At 39.6% G+C, this 13,339-nt stretch overlaps 2 protein-coding genes across 3 annotated transcripts; one reads left to right on the forward strand and one right to left on the reverse strand.

Annotated features, from left to right (window-relative positions):
- The first annotated feature begins 577 nt into the window (after window positions 1-577).
- LOC137941572 (uncharacterized) lies at window positions 578-13,177 on the forward strand. Of its 2 annotated transcripts, none has more exons than XM_068787041.1 (2): window positions 578-1,066; window positions 12,734-13,177. In XM_068787041.1, exon 1 carries the CDS (start codon window positions 763-765, stop codon window positions 1,030-1,032), a length of 270 nt encoding a protein of 89 aa, XP_068643142.1. In that variant the 5' UTR covers window positions 578-762; the 3' UTR covers window positions 1,033-1,066; window positions 12,734-13,177. The 2 variants fall into 2 exon arrangements, with proteins under 2 accessions (XP_068643142.1, XP_068643141.1); XM_068787040.1 differs by having other exon boundaries at window positions 579-1,045.
- LOC137940936 (uncharacterized) lies at window positions 7,208-7,828 on the reverse strand. The gene has a single exon (XM_068786055.1). The coding sequence runs from the start codon at window positions 7,826-7,828 to the stop codon at window positions 7,208-7,210; it is 621 nt and encodes a 206-aa protein (XP_068642156.1).
- Window positions 13,178-13,339: the final 162 nt, after the last annotated feature.

Below are 13,339 nucleotides of genomic sequence, written 5' to 3' on the forward strand. Positions count from 1 at the left end.
AGGGGTAGACGGAATTTAACCTAGGTGGACTAGAACCACCTAGCTCTAACACCCATCATTCCCGGTCTGTTAAGTGCGAAAAACCAAGTACCTAACCCAAGTGGACCAGGGGTGGATGGAACCACCTAGCTCTGACATGGTCAACAACTTGATGGGGGAATTATTAATTGAGTCGGGCTTTGTCGTGTTTCACCGCCAGTTGAATAAAAAAGATATATTTATTAAAAATAAAAATGAAATATGGAGGAAAACATAAATAAATAATCATTTAGTGTATACATAAAATTAAATGTTTAATTTCAATATTTATATATTTTATTAAACTAATACTCATTATTAAAGGATTTTTTATTAATTTATAAGTAATTCTTAGTAAAAAAGCACTAAAAGTTTAAATTATTAAAAAAAAAATATTTATATAATACGTATTTCCAAGCTAGTGCGTGAGTTCAGTATTACTAATTCTCAAATGCCTGTATCGGCCAGTCGGCCCACGTTTTCCGATAAGTCAAAATCTGATATATATTTTCCAAAATGCAAATACGTACCGGCGATTCGCCCCTTCTTGTTTAACTGCGATTCGGACGTAAACTTTTCTCGTCCGATAATTTTAGCCCTGTCGCCTGACTCCTTAATGGTCCCTTCTTTCTGTTGCATTGTTCTGAACGCTGAACCGGGAGTTTCGAGGGGAAGGTAAACGGAAGAAGCTAGGGTTAACTTTCGCGAGAGCTACAGAGGTCAGATCTCAGTCCAGCATCTGCGATGGCGATGAGAAGTTTCTATAACGAGATAAAAAATCTGAAGGTAAGGGAGGTTCCATCATATCTGAAACCAAAGCTGACTGTCGATTACGTGAAGAATTCCATCAGTAGAGGAATGGACAATTACCACCGCAAATACATTTTAACCAGCTCAATTGACCCCGTTTTTCATGTTTGCTTCGGGGGCATGATCTTCTCCTATCTCGTTCATCTGCCCGAGGAGCGTCGCCACCTGGAGCACCAGCAGCACGCGAAGGAGCACGGTCACTGATCCGTTCATATAGGTTTTTTAATGGAACCTTGATGTAATGTCGTGCTTTTGTTATCTTTTCCTCTAATTTTCATTCTCGTATTAGAAATGGAATGGGAATTATTTCTGTGCCACAATTTTATCTGGCAAATTTTTTCTTTTTCCTTCTCTCTCATATGTTGATGCTAGTGTAATAGTTGGTACATCGTGTCTGGAAGTCTTCATTTGAACCCTAGAATGACTCGAAGGATTTTTTCAGTTTGCGCATTACCAGGTGGTGGAGTTTTATGTCTACTTTGGAAAACAATTTGCATTTGGATGATGATACATTAGGTTCTTTTGTAATTATTAGATAGTTTGGATATGGTTGAATCGGGCATAAGGAATTTTTAGGTGACAACGTCTTTTTACTGCAAGAAGCAACTTTTGAAATAATGGCTATTTGGAGGTATAAAAAGTCTATAGTTTGTGAAATCGATTAATCAGAAAAGGAGAGCATTGTATTATAAAGCAGAAACTCTCACTGAAACCAGCTGTACTGGGATTAATCTGAGAACACTCATAAAAATTTAGCTTTACCAATCCATTTTCTGCCGGTTTCCAATCCTGAACTTAACAACTTAACAGTGCTTGGGTGCCGTGATACAAATAGAGTGATAAAACCTCATTTATACCTTATGTGTATTGATTGATGTTATTGTTCCCATCTCCTAATTTCAGTGCTGCTACTAATGCCTCAACTGCTAGTTTTTTATTTTTTTGTTGAAATGGTGCAAATCTTTTTTTATACATCATGGGGTACAGGGAAGGATAAAACATTGGATACAGGCACTATATAGCATCCTCTGGATGTCAAGAGAGGTCCTGGAACAAAGGGAAGCTTTGACGACTCCAGATTTGGCAAGCTTGCCTGCAATTGAGTTGGCAGATATGGGAAATCTGAAATCTCATCAATGATCTTTCTAATAGTCCAGGGAGCCGGATTCTTTTTGCTACCCCAGCTAATGACAAGTGCAGAGTCACCTTCTAGGTTTAAAGGGCCTGAGAGGTGTTGCTTAAAAAACTTGATGCTTTCCAAAAGAGCCAAGGACTCTACTTCATTAGATGAAAAACAACCGGCTGGCCCCGAGAAGGCCGCCGGATTTTCTTTTGAGGGTCCATCAAAGTTTAATTTAGACCAGGAAGATGGAGGGGGCTTCCATTCTACCATCACCTGTGGTTTAAGGGCACCAAAATGGATTACTTCTCCCAAAATTTCCAAATGACGGAGCTTGGGAAAGGGGGTAAGCCATGTAGGCTGTGTGCTCATAATAATGTGATGTGAATTACCTTTTCTATGACCCCACCGACTGAACTGCTTTTAGCTTCAAACGTTCTGATGTTTCTTTCTATCCACAGGTGCCAGGGACTGCTACCAAAGCTGATTTGCATAGGGCTTTTCCATAGAAGGCCAAGGGGCATGAGAGACATTGTTGTATGAGGAGGCTGAGTGTTAGAGGCAAAGGGAGATGCCAAATTTGAGTAGTATGGGATTCCAAATAGATGTACTGAATCTGCAATGTATGAGAATGTTATTACAGCTTTCTTCCTCATCACGACAGAGTTTGTGTAATGAGTTCATAATCTGTTGTCCCCTCTTAGATAGTTCATCTCAACAGGTATGTTTTCATGAGAGGCAGCCCATAGGAATTGCAAGACCTTTTCTGGGCCCACAAGCTTCTAAAATTAGGCTGCGGACTTAGGAACTGGTTTGGAGGGAGGGGTAATTTGGCATTTGTAGAAAGAGGCTACTGAGAATTGACCTGAGGGGCAAGGCTTCCATATTATTTTGTCTTGTCCCTGAATTGAAATGTAGTGTGCCTCCAGCATTGCAAGTATCTTAACTGCTTCCTTTGCTTTGGGGTCATTTAGATTCTTCCTTAGATGTAAATTCCAGCTCCAGTGAACTTCTGCAGGTCTGGATTCCAGCACTTGTTTGTTCTGGGTCAGGTTGTACAGCCTTGGCATTCTAGGCATAGAGGTTTGTCGCGCTCCCAACAATCTCTCCAGAACTTTAATGAAGAGCCATTTCTAGCATGGAAGCTGAGTTGCTATTCCAAGTTTGGTTTTTGCTCGACAATTGATTTCCATATGTGAGATTTTATGCTAAGATTGCTACACAGGAGTAGCCAATTTTAGGGGTTCCCGCTATATTTTGCATCAATTACTTGTCTCCATAGTGACCCCTTTTCTGTGGCATATCTCCAAATCCACTTTGACAGCAGAGCCTCATTCATAGTTTTGATTCTTTTAATACCCAATTCACAATTTTCTTTTAGTGAGCAAACTTTATCCCATTTGACCAATTGGTATTTTCTGACTTAAATTACCACACCACATGAATTTTCTCCCAAATAGTTGGACAAGATAGTAAGGGCAGGAAATAGTTTGGAATACCTGCTAAAGTAGCTTTGATTAGTATGATCAGGCCTACTTGTGAGAGTAGCTGACCCTTCCATGTATCCAATCTTCAATGAAACCTGTCCAGAATTGGTTACCTGTGATGTTTAGTTGCTCTACCATTCAAAAAGTGGCACTCTCAAATAGGATGAGGGGAGCCGTAATGTTTGCAACCTAGGATTTGAGCCATCTGGTTTTGCATGTATCCACTAAGTTTGAGGCCCATTAAACCAGATTTTCCCAACTAATGCTTTGACCTGAGCAAAATCTCATATAAGTTCAGTAGTGCTTTGATATTCAATATATGCTCTAGCTGCTATCACATAGTGCAACTGTGCCTTCTCCAAACTGTAGTATTGGGACTTATCTGTTGTGCTCTTAGTTGTAGTCCTGATAGGCATCCCTTTTCTTGTCCAGCATATATAAATGAGCAGAGTCCTTCACTGGCAACACTAGACAATAAGGGGGAGTGAGGGCCTCCTTGTCTTAAGACCTTGGCACTGCTGAAGTGACCTTTTGCTGTGCTGTTAATAAGGATAGAGAAGTTGTCAGAGGATATGCAACTTTGAATCCAGCTCCTCCATCTTCCTGGGAAGTTCATCTTGGTTAACAGAGAGTCAAGGAATGAGCAGCTTACTTTTTCAAAGGCCTTCTCAAAGTCCAGCTTGAATATTACCCCTTTCATGCTCTTTTGGTGTAGTGGTGCATGGGCTCATGTGTAGCGAGGGCTAAATCTAGGATTTGCCTTGCAAGAAGGCTGATTGATTATTACGTAGAAGGTCCTTTCTCAATCTGTTTGCTAGCACTCTATATAGGATCTTGTGCTGGCTCAATATTAGGTTGATGGGTCTGAATTCTGTTGGGCAGCAGGCTCCCTTCTTCTTGGGGATCAAGTAATGAAAGAAGAACCATAATCTTGGCTGTGATTCCTTGATCATAGAATTCTTCAAATAATTTCATAATGTCCCCCTTTAGGAATTCTCTGCCTTGTAAAATTCGGCCGTGAACCCATCTGGATCAGGTGCTTTGTCGATTGGCATAACTTGTATGGCCTCTTCTATTTCCTCCATTGTGAACTGTTTTTTAGGCTTTGGGCCCCTTCTACCGATAGTGTTTTCAGTTTTAGTGCCTCTGGAAAATGCCTCCTCGATAGAAAATATGCAAGATGTAAGATTGACTTCAGTGGTAATGGCCTCTTCTATATTATGGTTTGACCATTCATTCTGAGGGTCGTAGTCCTCTTTTCTTCTTCTATGTGCTGAAGCTATAACATGAAAACATTTTGTATTACCACCCCCCTCTTTCACCCACTTATATCTAGCTCTTTGTCATTCCTGGTTGACAGTTGTTTCAAAAGCTTCTTTAAGTATGTCTCTCTCTATATTTTCCAATGTGGTAAGTGTTTGTTGTTCCTCTTTTCTATCGAATTCCTATATTTTGTGTAGGAGGCAGCTTCTGTCCTTCTCAAAGTTGATTTGTCTTACTTATCGCAATGCCTTAATTCTACTTGTGGTAGAACTGATAGACTGCCGGACCTCTTCTGCTGCACTCCTGCCATCAGATTGCAGTATGTCTTTGAAGCCCTTTTCCATTTTCCACACATCTTCAAATCGAAAGGGGGGAGGGCCCCATAAGTTTGGGTATTTTTCAAGCTGAATTGGGTAGTGATCTGAAGCTGGTCTCTGGAGAATTCTCCCCGCTGAATTTTCATATAGGTCGAACCAGTGCTGGTTTGCCCAGAATCTGTCTGGCTTAGCCATTATTGGAGGGGGTCGACTGTCAGACCAGGTGATTTCAGCTCCAGATAAAGAGGGTTTGGTCAAGGCATGACTGAGATAAATCAAAGAAACGTCGCATTGAGTTTGCATGTCTGTTTCTACCTCCCTTCTTCTCAAAGCCAAATCTGATTACATTGAAAGTACCTCCGATCACCCATGGTAGGGACCACATGTTCAAAATAGCTGCAAGCTCTCCCACATTTTCTCTCGCTGAGAGTTGCAATTAGGTACATAGACTGATACTACTGCCCACTGAGCCCCATCTTTGATTGATTTGAAGTGAATTGCAAGTATATGTTGTCCCACTTTTGAGTTGATCATTTCCAATCGTCTGATATCCCAGAAAATTGCCATTCCTCCTGTCGAGTCATCTGCTTTGGCTTCTATCCAATTTGGCCTCCTTGTGTACCAGATGTCTCTGGCATGCCAGATGGTTAATTTTGCTAATTCTAAAGGTGAGATGGGTGAATGTCCTAGAGGGCAGAACAATCGAGAGGGGAGGGCCACCCAACAACTGTGGGAAGCAAAAACGAATCTCCTGGAAGAAGCAAAATCCTCCTTCATCATGGTGCCAATAGAAAACTACATGAATGTCATTCTACTCAGAAGAGAGCTTGTAGTGAAAATAGCATGGAAGAGCCCTTACACCAATCCTTTATTAGAATCTGGGCAAGAGAGCTGGAGCTATTAATCAAAATAACAAAAGATTCAATGCTAGGTAGGCTGGTATCCATGCACAACACAAAATTTCAAATAGGAATATATGAAGAAGAAGGCTTACAAACCTGCTGGATAACAGAGATGCACGGTAAAATGGCCTTCGTTGTAGTGGTTGTACCCAAAAATCTTAAAGGGGGAAACGGTTGGGGATGGCTCAAAACTAAGCTAACACACATCCGAAAAAAGATAAGTCTCTAACTCCCAAAATAGGTCACTGACACCTCAGCTGAAATACCAGGAGCAATAGCACCTTTGATGCATCCTAATACAAACAAAGAAAATGTATTGAGAGTCACTGTGCTCGAACACAATACAAGGACCAACAAAATCACCAGCCATCACTCAACAGTGGAGAAAGGAATTAGCAAAATGTGTGGTGGCACACACAACCAGAAAGAATGAAGACTAGGAAACCTTACAATACTGGACTCGTTGCACTTGGAGATTAGCATTACCCCTCATACTGGACTACATGGGGCCAAATGCTTGGCTGATATCCCTGGAATCTGAAGAAGAAAAAAGACAAATTTTAGCGCTGAAAGAGGAAATAAAGGGTGATACCGGGATCTAGAAGAATGAGAGCCTCAAGCTAATGCCGAGGATCAGGCCATCTGGATCACCGTGAAGGGAATTCCTGCCCATCTGTAGTTCATGGAAGTCTTTTAGACTATCATAGGGCTTATAGGTGCAACCACAAACTATGATGAAGATGCAACCACAAACTATGATGAAGATGCAACCACAAACTATGATGAAGATGCAACCTTAGTTGAAGAATGGATCGACTTAGAGCACACATCCTAATCTCGAGGGTGTTCATTGGTAGGCTGGAAATACCTATTCAAGTTGGAGGACAATTGTGAGTTGAAGCTGAAAAAAGCGAATGTATCTAGATTAGCTTGAGTGACACTAGCTGAGGAAGAGGGTATAGACTGCACCCATAGGATTGTGTTGGTATCTATGCAAATTCCTGCAGTGGCTTATGAAGATTATATTTGTTAAATTGGGTCCAAGGTAGGTTTACCAAATTTGTCCTAGCATTTCTCAGAAATATGATTAGTCCTACCACAATAAACACATTTTCGATCCCCCCGATCATTTCGGCCACGACCACGGGTTGTATAAGAGCGACCTCTACCTCTATTATTACCACCATGAAACTGACCGTCGGGCTTACCAGTAGAAGATTGAAGGTTAAGAGCAGCTGCTTCTGAGAGGGCTCCATCTGACTCATTCTTATTTACAACTGCACTGTCAGCTCAAAGAACTCTGTTAAAAGCTTGCTCAAGAGTGGTCACATCCTCATTAACCAATAATTGGGTTCTAATAGCATCATACTCATGCCCCAAACCATCCAAAAACCGGGCTACTTGAATCTGATTTTCTTTCTTACGGATGTCTTCAACATTCATAGTAAAAGGATGAAATGTATTAATCTCCTGTAGTACTCCCCTCATTTCAGTGAAATAATCTGTCACTGATCTACCTCCACGCTTCATATTAAAGAACTTCATATATAACTCATAGATACTTGATAAATTACTTTCTTGAGACAAAATGGAAGCCAATGTAGTCCACATTGCCTTAGCAGTATTGCAACTCAAAATCTGATCACTAAATCTGGATTCCATGCTATTGACCAACCAGGTCATTACTAAATTATCTTCTGCCACCCAATCTTCAGTAACAGGTACCGGGGGATCATCATTTATATATTTTGCCATTCTTCTGGCCCTCAAATACATCAAAACTGATCTAGACCAGTTTACATAATTCGATCCATTCAACCGGATCGTAGTTATTTGAATAGACTGAGAGAATTTCACATCTGAGCTCTCAGCAGTCCTTTGGACAATAACTTGTGTGCTGGAATCAGCCATTAAATATCACCAAACACCACAATTCAGTACACTAGAGCGTCAATTAACCAAAGGGAATCACTTTCCCCAAATTTCAATATTTGCGTAGTACAGTGGGCCCCACACCGAATTCAATTAGGGCAATGCAACACCCAATTCATTCAATTTAGAACCAATAGTGATCAATTCCAGCAATTGAGACCATACATCAATGAAAGAATGACCTAATTGCAAGAAATCAAGATGGCGTAGGCTATATGGATGGTGACGCAAGCATTAGGTTGACGACGCAGGCAGATTTGAGAAATTTCCTCAAATTAGGATCATTAAACACTTCTAAATCCCAACATTCAGTCAAATAGAAGCACTAATCATTAGCCAATAGGCTAAAATAGGCAAAAAAAGGGAAAAAATGAAAATTTTACCCTATCAGTCCAGAAATGTGGGGAATACCTTCAAGGAGATTGTTAAAAATGGAGAGAAGATCCACAAAATTCAAAGAAACTTGCACAAGACTTGCGTTACTGCTATGATACCATGAAAAAGATTTGGGGAGAAAATAGAAGAGAAAATGGATTTCTAGATTCCAAGACAACCTATTTTTCAATCTTTACTCAGAGTTGCAATTTTGGTTCAATGCTGGGTGTTGAAGAATTTCCAGTTCCATACACTATCTTATTTGCCCTTTCAGGTTTTCCAAACTTGTTTCAACTCTATCAGATAAATGGTTATTCCACCACATTGGGCAGGTTGGTTATTTTCTGAGTCTTTGCCTCAGCTCCTTGCTCCTGATCTTTGGTTCAACCTTTAGAGTGTCTTTCTACCAATAGGGAAGCAAAGGAAAAAATGACTTGTGGAAAATTTACCATTTGACCAAAATTTCTGGTGATTGTACTGAATTTTGGGGATTGGAAAAATTTCCACTTGATTCCTCTTGCCATTCAAAGTGTTAAGTGGTGGAGAATGAGTTTGCTATTGCTTTAATAAGAAATCAAAGGAAAACTAACTAAGAAGCATTAAAATGGTCTTTGATCATTCATGTGTTACCTCCTTTTTATTTTTTTACAATACTTTTCCTTTTGTTCCAAGTGTAGACACAAATACTATAATTAATTTTTCATTGTTTCCTGTGGCAGAACAAATGTAAGAAAATTGGTCAATGGGAATTTTTTCTTATATGAGTAATTTGCAATGAAAAACTTAGTCAAAACGAAAATAATTTTCCTGCCAGATTTTTTCCCTCAGGCAGCACAAATGCACCTGCACCCATAGTAGCTTCTGTAGAGTTAGTTTTCTGACCACTGCCATGACCTCTGATTGCCTCTGTAGAATTAGTATTGGATGCTGAGATATCATTCTTATTTCCTCAATCATGGACATGTGCAATTACTGGTTTATCTCATGACACCTTAGCAACAGTATCTTCAAAAAGGGTTCTTCTATTCTAGTCAATCCTTGAGCATGAGTAGTTTCTTAGTCTGGTCATAGACCATGGAAGAACTGTGCAACATTCCCCTCTTCTTTTTGTCTTCTCATCTGTTGTAGTTGAATGGTAGATACTAATTTTCTGCCACACACCACTATCCTACAATTATGTTTGTAATAGACACGTCTCCTCATGACATCGATAATACCTGAATATAGAGATCTTATACCCTAGCCAAATTTCAGTCTTGAGGAAGTCTTTTACTAAGAGATCCAAATATTTAAAGATACTTATATAACATCCTCACTGCTGATATGCACCTCTATATTGTTCAGTCGCCTGACATAACAAGAAAAAATTCAGATTCCCACTTTGCAGGTAGAGGAAGAGGTGCTTTACTAAGTAAGGGAAAATTTTCCTTTTCTTCAGGGTAAATTTTCATAACATATAATTTTTACCATTCAATTTAAGAGCTGTAATTTTAATAACATGGTTATCCTTCTCATCCTCTTTTCTGATGTCAGGAAAAAAGTAGCAGCTGAACCAGAATCAGCTATACTAGCGCCAAACAAATTCCCTAAACACTAATATCTTCTAGTCCCTAGTTCAAGTATCAAACACAACCAATCAGCAACCAGCAAAACAACAATAGCTCTGTAAACTTTTCGCAGATACCAATACAACATTGAAAACACTAACCAGCACAACACAAGAAAGGAAATCATATCAGATCACACCAATAGAGAGCAACACGTGAGCAATATTGGTGCCACACAAGTCTGCAGGGCTGCAACAATTGGAAGTCACACCAAACATACCCAGCTGTGGCACCAAAAGAGTAGCTGAGAGAGTTTATGACTTATTCAAACCTTTAACCTAGTAGTTATGGCTCAAAAGATTGAGAAAGAGTAGACTTTTCGACCCACATCGGAGAAAAATAATGAAATTTTACCCAAAACAGTGTGGTCTAGATCAAAAGGGTGGATAGAAAAAGCCACAAACGTCTAATTCGGATGTCTTTCCCATAGGAGAAAAGGGTGAAATTTGGGACCCATGCAGGCGAAAAACATTTAATTTTTACCCCACAACAGTTGTGCAGACAGACAGAAAGGAAACAAAGAGGAAAAACATGAAAGATCTTTACCTAGATGTCTCATCTCACTCTGTTACCATGTAAACAGTGATTAAAGGGCTAAAAAATAAGACAAAAATTGAGAGAGAATTGAAAGAGAAATGAGAAAAAAGTGTGCATCAAAAGAAAGAATTAGTGATCAGGGTAGAAATTGACCCCTCTCTCATTTGATACCACTCATATAAACATGATTACATTGATTGAGTGATAGGTTTTTTGGCTCAATGGCTACTTCGGGGGTTTCTAGTGTGAGGATCAAGTTTCACCAGTAAAAACAGGCTCAGTAAATATATATACTTAACATTACATTGGCGGTGGACCAATCTGCCTCTGATGTTGAGGTCTTTTCTACACCCACCATAAGTTAAGAAACAATTCTACTCTAATAGTAGTTGTTGACAGAGTGACAAGGCAAATATCAACCTGGCTATTGACAAAAAAACCCCTCTCCTCTTTCAAAGGCACCGACATTTGAGACAACTGGAGCAATTTGGCGAGGATGCACATGGGAGCCAAAATCCCAGTTATGCAGGAATGGACCCCTCCGGAAACTGGCTACCTAAAACTGAACTTTGATGGATCTTCTCTTGGCAATCCCGGGATCGCGGGATTTGGGGGTGTCATTTCAGACTCATCTGGGAATCAATATTTTTCTTATGCTGGTCCTGTAGGCATCTCCGACTCAACGTCGGCTGAGTTACATGGCCTTCTTAATGGACTGCAGGTGTTCAAAGACAAATGTAGTGGGCCTATTCACATTGAAGGGGACTCAAAGGTGGTGATTGGTTGGTGCCAGCGCAATTCCTCTCCCCCATGGAGGCACTAGGACGTATTCTAGGAGATTTTGGATATTGTATCTTCTTTTTCTTGTATTTGGTCTTACATTCCGAGATTTGCAAATTCGGCAGCAGATGTGCTTGCCAAGGAGGGAGCTTTTCTGCAATCTCTCGTTGTAAGGGATTTGCTCCCTTCGCTTTTGTAATTTTCTTTTTCCTTTCTTTAAATAAATACATCTTCATAAAAAAAAAAAAATCTACTCTAATAGTAGGCAAACATAAATATCAACTACAACAATTACAATGCTTCCTCCAACTGCTTAACCTGCATATCTGGACATCTATGATAGGTCCATTGTTACAAGGTGATGATTGTATGAAGAACTAGGTTTTCTTAGAAGTCATTATATTTGATGCAAACAATTTACTGAAATAAAGCAGAAATTGTCTTGCTTTTCTTCCTAACAACATTTTTTTTTCAATTTATTTCATTAGAAATGTCTTTATTCTCCTTTTTTCTATGAATTGGCTGGTGGTCTCTAAGCCACTTGGCTTGCCCTGGCAACTTTAAGCTACAGTGATCAATGATACACATGAGACCATGCGGATGCCAACGACTTTAGTGGCCTATTAAGTGAACTAATGTGCAACACCTGTTTGTATGTCTTTGCATTACTAATTGATCCTGATCAAAGTGCAATATATCAGTACTGCATAACAGAGATTTCCATGCATGCTGTATCCTGCTCTTGATGTTCTTAAACATGTCACTTGGTACATGATTATTTTTATTTTATTTTGTTTTATTTTAACTTTTTTTTTTTAAGAATGGCAGCTGGTATGTTGACCTGAACCTTAAAAATTTATTTTTGGCTCTTTTCAAGCGCTATAGCCCTTTTATGCTACTCTCTCTTTTTGTTTTTCCTGATCTAGCTCTCAGACTTCCAAGCAAGCTTGAGTTGACCTCTTGAGCCAAGCTTGAATTTTTAACATTTTGAAAGATTACGTCATGTGCAAGCCAAACCGCTTTAAGTGGTAGGCGAGCTTGAGTATTCTATTAGAGGCTTTGTTCAAGCTGGGTAAATATCAAACCAAGCCACGCTGTGTACTAACTCCTGCTTGGTTCAACTCCTCCCACTTTTATCTCATTCTAAGGCTGGGAAGTAGGAGCCTGTGGCACATGGCTCTCCTGTGATGGCATAATTTACCCCAATGGAATTTACTGGGTACCATATAAGCATCAGCCTATGTTATGCCTTTGAGGGTTTTGATGTCAAGCCTCCCTCTCAGTTTCTCTCTTCACTGGAAGATGCAGTTTGGCAATTTGTTAAATCTGTTATCATGCATGTTGTGGTTGTCTCTTTGTTCAATATTTAAAAAGGCTTCATCTAAGGACTAAAAAACACTACTTAAATATGCTTATGCATGCTTTTTCACTTGAATGCTGTTGTTTTCCATTACAGCTAACATGTTTGCTGTATTTTCCTGCTGTTTCCTTTCTTTCACTCGAATTTGGTGCCTGTTTCTGTTTCTACTGTCGATGTTAAGTAGAGAAGCTTCATCAATCTGATCTGATTTTTACGTTTTCGCAGGTAGAAACCTTCATGTCCAGTATGAAATGCCAGCTGGTCAGTTGCTTTCTTAGTGGGTTTCTTGCAGCGATAGTCTGGTCAACATGTGGTGTTAACGTTGCTTGATGAAATAAATGCCGCCGATTTTGTTAAATCTACTGATCATATGGTGTTCAATCTTTGTTCTTGTGGATTTTAATCGTACTTCAGCTGTTAAATTTTTACCCGTGAAGATGAAACGTTTGAGGTGAAGCTTATTAAAATATAGGAAAAGAAAAAGGTTAAGCATTTTGCGAAAGTAGGACATGCTACGGGCATGGAGGCGCTGTTTAACCTCTGAAACTTTGATAGGAGTGAAGCTGGTTAATGCTGACACTAGTGATGGAGTCAAGTAGAGGGTATGTTTATAGATCTGGATATCAAGCTCAATAGTTCTGGAGTTACCGCGATGCTTTGTCATAGAAATTCTAAAGTTGACAAATCCTCCTGCTAAGTTAATTTTGTCAAAATCAGGCCAGTCGAGGAACAAGTATTTCGAGATTGCCGCAGACATTTTACGTTAAAAGCAGAAAGCTCAACCTTTCAAGTAAAGACTTGGCAGCCTGACATTCTGCTTTTCCGTTGAAT

This window comes from Aristolochia californica, unplaced genomic scaffold (assembly GCF_029961685.1).
Source record: "Aristolochia californica isolate CCGP_79_NKW_82.1479 unplaced genomic scaffold, dmAriCali1.0.hap1 SCAF_9, whole genome shotgun sequence".
NCBI lineage: Eukaryota > Viridiplantae > Streptophyta > Magnoliopsida > Piperales > Aristolochiaceae > Aristolochia > Aristolochia californica.